General features: G+C 42.4%; 1 protein-coding gene across 1 annotated transcript; it reads right to left on the bottom strand.

Moving 5' to 3' along the window:
• Positions 1-1122: 1122 nt before the first annotated feature.
• On the bottom strand, positions 1123-7154 carry LOC135488762 (uncharacterized). The gene is made up of 7 exons (XM_064773554.1): positions 7086-7154; positions 6867-6941; positions 6580-6654; positions 6358-6432; positions 6071-6145; positions 5849-5923; positions 1123-5439 (listed from the first exon to the last, which is right to left on the bottom strand). The coding sequence occupies exons 1-7, from the start codon at positions 7121-7123 to the stop codon at positions 2679-2681; spliced, it is 3174 nt and encodes a 1057-aa protein (XP_064629624.1). The 5' UTR covers positions 7124-7154; the 3' UTR covers positions 1123-2678.
• Positions 7155-7355: the final 201 nt, after the last annotated feature.

Raw genomic sequence — 7355 nt, 5'->3', positions numbered from 1 at the left:
ATGCTTCCTTTGAGATTCATGTAAACTTCACAAGTTGACCAAAGAAATGTTTTTAATCTGTAAATTCTGAAGAACATGACGCAAAGAGAAGCATGTTTATCAGGGCTGTTTACCCCAAAGAAATCCTTGTGTATTGTTCCCAACTTCATCTGTATTTTCACTTTTTGCCAGTAGGTTTTAGGACAACAAAATTAACTGTAGTTTTCCTAAAAACAATGACTATAGATGGTCAATTAGGCCAAATCGGTGAAAACCCAAATATTTATAATTTATTCCTCAAAATAACCAAAAATGTAAAAGTTCACCCTAAGTACCGGGGGTAGTTGTAAAACAAGAAACACAGAAACAGAAACACAGAAACGCAGAAACGAAACGCAGAAACGAAAATCAAACGGGTTTTCATAAAAGTTGGAATCAAGCGGTACGCCGATACTTTCCTTGCCCAATCCGTTGTTATTGTCGTTTAAAAGTAAAATCTGAGGTTGGTGGGTTGCGGCCAGCCGGAATGCAATAGAGTTGTTGAGGGGATACATGGAGCAACTTGGGGGGGGGGGAGGGGGCGGCACGATATGGGTGAAGTCTTTTGAGGTGGTGGTGTAGTACTTTGGTAGGTTCGATTCGATTCCTACAGCATGTTATTTTAAATGAAGGTGCAGTGCAACATCTTGCCTTGTAGTGTTCAATTTACATGAAGTACCAGGATCATCCTACAAATCCCGTCTGATGCAGCACTAAATGCAAGGTACGGTACCAGTACATGGGTGAATCATTTCGACGTTATGTGAGACGTGAGAGACCAATTTTGGCGACTAGAATAGAGTAAAGTGGGGGGGGGGGGGGGGGCGGGCGGGCACTAGACTTGGACTTGGAGTAACTCAGTCTTGCCTGCCCAGCTGCTGCCTTTAAATAGTCCCTTTAAATATCTGTTTATGTTAATGAGGTTGCAGTAGGGAAGTTCAGCCTAGTGTCGTGCACAGGCCATGGAATGTACAAAAGAACAGGACTCGCTATTCGAAGGACTATTTTCTATTTACGCCGTGTAGTACATACATGTAGTGTATTGGGGAGGTCAGTGTAAATAGAAAACAGTCCTAAACCAGTAAACAACATAGAATTTCTAATTTCAAAGTAGATAACACAAAACTGGCCCATTAGGGGCACTTTAAAACTACGGAGTGTCCCAGAAATTATGCTTGGTGAAGAAGTAAATGTTACAACACCAGTTACATGACTAATATCAGCCTATGAGCACATGCTTCAATATGTCCCTGAGTAAAGCAGTTTATTGCTTCCTGTGCCTAGTCAGCATCAAGGCCTATTGCAGAATTGTAGCGGGAAACTTTCTGGGACACTGTAGCACTACATGATAAGAGACCATACAAATAAAATTTTCTACCTACATAAATCCTTGTCAATAACATGACCATTTGCAAAGATTAAGTCAAATGGCCAGGGGCAAATGAGAACACCTGCAGGTACATGTACACCGACCGAGGACGTGAAGTAGGCCTACTTGTCATGCTGCCCTGGTGGCCAAATTTGGAATTCGATTTTGCCAAAATGCTGCCCGAGGTGTAATCACACTAAGTTTTAGTGTTACGATACATGACGGTGAAAATACACCACATGGAGTATGAATCAAGCAATGTGATAAATGATTTGAATTAAAATTTACAAATACAACAAAAATGAGAATTGAAAATATGAATAGTATCCCGAAAAATTACCATGTGTGAATACCAGTTAAAACCAGGGATATGGTCCAGTAAATAAATCAATTAAGTGCTCTATTAGATTTGCACCACAAAAACGTACATCATCAAAATATGTCTAGGACAGGCAAAAAGATGGATAGCTCCGATCATTACAATATCACCACTCTGGCAGTTCATGATGACAATTCTAGACACGAAATAAATCAATCAATGAATATGGATTGCATCACAGAACACCACCATGACCACCAGCAGACCATTTAAAATCTATTCTAATTCTATGCTAACCTTTGATATGGTACACTCGGGTACAGTAAATAAATCGTTTACAGTGCGCTCTAAAACTGCACCACAAAACAGGCGCATCAACAAAATATGCATGGGACAAACGAAATAAAACGGACAGTTCAGATCAATACAATTTTACCACAATCAATCACATCAGTGCAGCAGTATGGCTTTAAAATCTTCATAGATAATGTACAGTGTACATAAAGAGATGAGTGTACATTGAGTGTACATACGTGTACAAATAGAAATTCACCATTCTGACTACTAGTATAAATGCTCCAGCATCCACTAGTATGGTGATAATATGACCCTGCACTGCAGACTCTGTCCCCCGAGATACTCCACTGGGCCACAAGTATTTTGAGTCGAAAAAGACCAGGAAAGAAGCATAACCTCAATTAGGCCGGCCCAAACTAATTGTCTGTTTGCAGTAACCCTACCCAAGGTACATGTCTTCACACAGGCAAGGTACTAGCTCGTAGGTAGGCAAATAGTTTTGATAATTCTCAGTGATTTTGTAGGTGAAAATGAAAGAAAAACTCCAATAAGAACTTTTGGGGTCGGTCGGGTTACGGCAAACAAACAATACATCTGGTCCAGCCTAATAACAGAAAAAGGGTTTTCTCTTCGAACTAACAATGGGGAATTTCACGTTCAATCTCAACTCAGAAATCATTGTGTTTCCTTAACCCCAAGACTTGTCAACTGCTCTCGTGCTTCTCCACTTAGCAATGGCAACGTGTTCTTTTCAATCACAAGGTCCACAGGTTTAATATCGGGATATTTTGTCTTTACACATGCTAGCCTGAAGTGAAAGAAAATGTTCTGCTTTTTTGTTTTTTTCACATTCTGACCATTTTCTTTCACATAAAATTCCCTTGGTCCATGCGTTCGCACAACGTACTGCTGTCTGTCCACAGCAACGTAGTTGGCATCATCTGGGCGGACTATTGTCATCTTGCAACCAGCATCCAGAGGTTGCTGGCAACCATAACAAATGCGTGCTTTTGTTTGGGAATGCAGCAATACGTGAAACCCATCTGCTTGCTCTGATGGGATTTCACTGTTGAAACTGTGGGCTGGGTCTACAATCCTCTCTGGTGTCAATGGAGGTGCACGGAAGTTCCCAGCACGCCGAGATGGCTTTCCCGATTTTTTCCCTGCCCCCTTGGTAACGTTAGTGTTCAACATTGCCGATAAATTGGCTCCACCTTTTCTCTTGCTTCGCCACTGAAGGAATTGTGGCAACATACCCACCACTTCCCCTACAGCCAAGGAATGGGCGCACACGTTCATCGATTTGTATTGGCAGCACTTGTCATCGCACGCTATCCGGCCGGATGCAGCTGAAAACTCAACAAAATGTGGAGCTTTTGAAGAGTCACTTCGAACCATCCTTGCATAGGTGACACCTGGAGCACTTGTTATGTCAGATGACTCATTTTTGACAATGCCTGCTGCTTTTTTCCACATTGACTTCAGCATCTCATCAGGTAGTGTCAACAGATCTGCATCCTTGTAGTGAACAGAGAGGCAAGGATCCTGGCTTTGAATTTCATCAGCATCAGCATCAACAGTTCCCTTCCCAAAGACTTTTTGTAGGAGAGTGGTCCGTTCTTCTTCCGTCATCTTTTTCCACTCAACTGGATCGACCTCCAAATGTTGAAACTTTGGAGCAAGTCTGTACTCCCCGCAGCCTCGGACAGCTTTCTTAGCCTCATTGTACTGGCAGATCACGAACTGATGGAGTTTTTCATTAAAATCTGGGAGAGAGTTTTTCTTGTGTCCTACCCACTGTTTGAGGGAGTTGTTGAGACTCTCATTTCCATTCGTTGTGAAACGGCGTCCTTGCCAATGGGCAGCTTTGCGTACACACTCTATCATTCGGGCCTTGAAGCTCTCCGCCTGATGCTTACTGAACCAACGGTAAAAACCTGGGGCAATCGCCTGCCATTTGTCTTCAAGCTGTCCTAGTCTCACATCGAAATCTTCACTGTCATGAGCATCAACTAGACCCTTAATTAGGACTGTTCCCTCCTGGAAGCCAAATATATCCCTTAGCAGCACCTTCTTCACTAATGCGGAGACATACAGTTTTGTCGCCATGTATCTTTCTATATTGGCCTTTTTGTGAATCCAACAGAGGAGATTAATGGAATCTGGGAATGCAGCAACAATGGCATTCAGGAGGGCCACCTCACCATCTGTTCCAAATGCCTGTATATGGCGAAGGGCAGGATTAAGTCGCTGTAGGCATGTCATGAAATAGTAATAGTTGTCCATTTCGCGTTTATGGTGGACAAATGACGGCCCCACGAAAAATGGATGCGTTCCTGTTTTAGCAGAAACCAGCACTGGATGTTGCAAAGTCGTCACTGTCACATAGAAATTTCCCAACTCAAATGTTGGGTCGATGCCAAATACAGAAAACTCCTCTGGATGAGTCAGGAATTTTTCTGCATCACGCAGCTGCTCTCTTGTGGCCAACATATATTGCAAAGTTGGCTCAAAACCTGTTTTTGTTTGTTCAGTCTGAATGTGGCCCAATGTCAGTTCGTGTAAAAATTCACCAGTTTGTTGGCTCTTCAGACTGTCAATGAGAACAGTCAACCCATCCTTAACATGATTCTGCTTGAACCTGCTGGCATTGTATATCTGGGTGGTATTCCTTGGCTCCTCAGAAACACTACGACTGTTATCACCCCCACACTCAGTATACACCTCATGGTAAATATTCTTGGACTTACTCCTGGCCTCCGTTCCTTTCTGCACTTTCGCATTAATGGACTCAATCGTAGTTGGATCAGTTCGGTGATATGCACCCTTCACCTTCACAGCGTTACCATGGCATGGTAGGTACACTTCACTGCTGTCGCCTTCATGAAAGTACTGCACGACTGCATATCTGCCCGCATTGTTATTATCGTCTAAAAGAGTAGTAATTATCCGAGAGAATCTTCGACCCAACTTCTCTTTTGTGCCCTTGTGAATGCCATACTGGCGCAATAGTGTGTACTGTCTCTTACCACGAACATCTGCTGCTGCCGAGGAAGAGACACCTACTTCTCCATCGCTGACATCCACCCAGAATTTTCTCCTTGGCATGCTGGTTAGCCAAGCCCCATTATCATCAGCAAATAACGATTTATATTTGACAGACTGCAGATCTATCAAGAACACAGCATTCTTTCTAACTCCAATCGGTTTTTTTACACTAACAATACCATCCAATGGATCATGTAGAAGAAGGCAAAAGAGTTCTTTGGCAGTTAGACCAGTTTTTACTTCTGAGACAATTGGCATGGTTTTATCTCCATCATAATACTTGATGCCAGGCGAACTCGTACCTGCCGCAGCCAAACTAGTTGTAGTTTTTGTACCTGCAGCAGCCGAAGCAGTTGTATTCTTCTGGACAAATTCAAAGTCTGTGGACCTGGAAGAAGAGCAGAACTGTCAATATTTACTCAGCAAAGCCAACACATCCATTATGTTTAAGGCTGCTGTCACATAATGCAATTTCACTTTTCTTTTTTTTGCGCGTCACACTATATGTTTTCTTTCATTCCTGGGAAAGCACACCACAACAAACAGTGCATGCTTTATGGCATGCAATATCCTGTTGCCTACTGTCTTGGACATGTCACATCCTGTCTTTAGCTCTAGTCAGGTCAGGGCCCGGCCCGATTGGAATTGATGCATACCACCAGGGCTGTTCAGCCGACCACATTCTTTATGTTAAAATGCACTTGCAGGCAAGTATAAATATGACACTGGGGATGTATGGGATATATTCTTGAATGAAGGTGATAAAAATCAGGAGAACACACAGCAAGGACACCTACCTGTTGAAGGACAATCCCTTCGTTGGCCCGCTGTCCAGTTCTGGAAGTTCGAATGTGTCGTTTGGGTCACTGTCACTGCAAATAAAAGTAAAAATCATATGAAGTTTGCTTATCAGTTCTTGCTATATTGAACTACCAACTGGCCAAGCGGACAAAGCATTCTTGAATGAAGGTGATAAAGTCTGGCCAGGCCTAGAGAGAACACACAGCAAGGACACCTACCTGTTGAAGGACGATATCTTTGTTGGCCTGTTGGCAAGGTATTGAAGTTTAATGCGGTCTTTGGGGTCCCTGTCACTGCAAGAAAGAGTAAAAATCATATAGAGGGCGCTCTTTTGACCTGAAACAGACACATACACACGGATTTGTGCATGCACTGAAGAGCAGTTCAAAATGTGCTTATTAATTTAAAAATGTTTCGACGACCAACTGGCCTAGCACTAGCAGACAAAATATATTCTTGAATGAAGGTGATAAAAATCAGGAGAACACACAGCAAGGACACCTACCTGTTGAAGGACAATCCCTTTGTTGGCCCGCTGTCCAGTTCTGGAAGTTCGAATGTGTCGTTTGGGTCACTGTCACTGCAAATAAAAGTAAAAATCATATGAAGTTTGCTTATCAGTTCTTGCTATATTGAACTACCAACTGGCCAAGCGGACAAAGCATTCTTGAATGAAGGTGATAAAGTCTGGCCAGGCCTAGAGAGAACACACAGCAAGGACACCTACCTGTTGAAGGACGATATCTTTGTTGGCCTGTTGGCAAGGTATTGAAGTTTAATGCGGTCTTTGGGGTCCCTGTCACTGCAAGAAAGAGTAAAAATCATATAGAGGGCGCTCTTTTGACCTGAAACAGACACATACACACGGATTTGTGCATGCACTGAAGAGCAGTTCAAAATGTGCTTATTAATTTAAAAATGTTTCGACGACCAACTGGCCTAGCACTAGCAGACAAAATATATTCTTGAATGAAGGTGATAAAAATCAGGAGAACACACAGCAAGGACACCTACCTGTTGAAGGACAATCCCTTTGTTGGCCCGCTGTCCAGTTCTGGAAGTTCGAATGTGTCGTTTGGGTCACTGTCACTGCAAATAAAAGTAAAAATCATATGAAGTTTGCTTATCAGTTCTTGCTATATTGAACTACCAACTGGCCTAGCACTAGCAGACAAAATATATTCTTGAATGAAGGTGATAAAAGTCAGGAGAACACACAGCAAGGACACCTACCTGTTGAAGGACAATCGCTTTGTTGGCCCGCTGTCCATGTCTGAAGGTTCGAGGATCTCGTTTGGGTCACTGTCACTACAAGAAAAAGTTAAAATTGAATGACATGTAAGCTTGTATGTAATGAAAGCGGTATTTTGATTTGAAAAAAAGTTGTTCTTTTCAGTAAGCTGTTTTCAAAACAGTGGACAATTCAAAATGTGCTGCTTATCTTAGTCTCTGTATCAAAGAGGCAATCACATCCTAATACCTGACACTTTTCAATGTCTATTC

Source organism: Lineus longissimus, chromosome 1 (assembly GCF_910592395.1).
Source record: "Lineus longissimus chromosome 1, tnLinLong1.2, whole genome shotgun sequence".
In the NCBI taxonomy this organism is placed as follows: domain Eukaryota; kingdom Metazoa; phylum Nemertea; class Pilidiophora; order Heteronemertea; family Lineidae; genus Lineus; species Lineus longissimus.
The sequence above is the reverse complement of the archived record's forward strand: the minus strand, read 5'-3'. Positions and strand labels throughout refer to the sequence as shown.

Bases quoted from the DNA above. Each gene is read 5' to 3' on its own strand.
- LOC135488762 (XM_064773554.1), bottom strand. From the start codon at position 7,123: ATGGACAGCGGGCCAACAAAGCGATTGTCCTTCAACAG. The intron at 6,942-7,085 runs GTAGGTGTCCTT...TTTTATTTGCAG, and splicing joins AAGCGATTGTCCTTCAACAG to TGACAGTGACCCAAACGACA. The intron at 6,655-6,866 runs GTAGGTGTCCTT...TCTTTCTTGCAG, and splicing joins AAGGGATTGTCCTTCAACAG to TGACAGGGACCCCAAAGACC.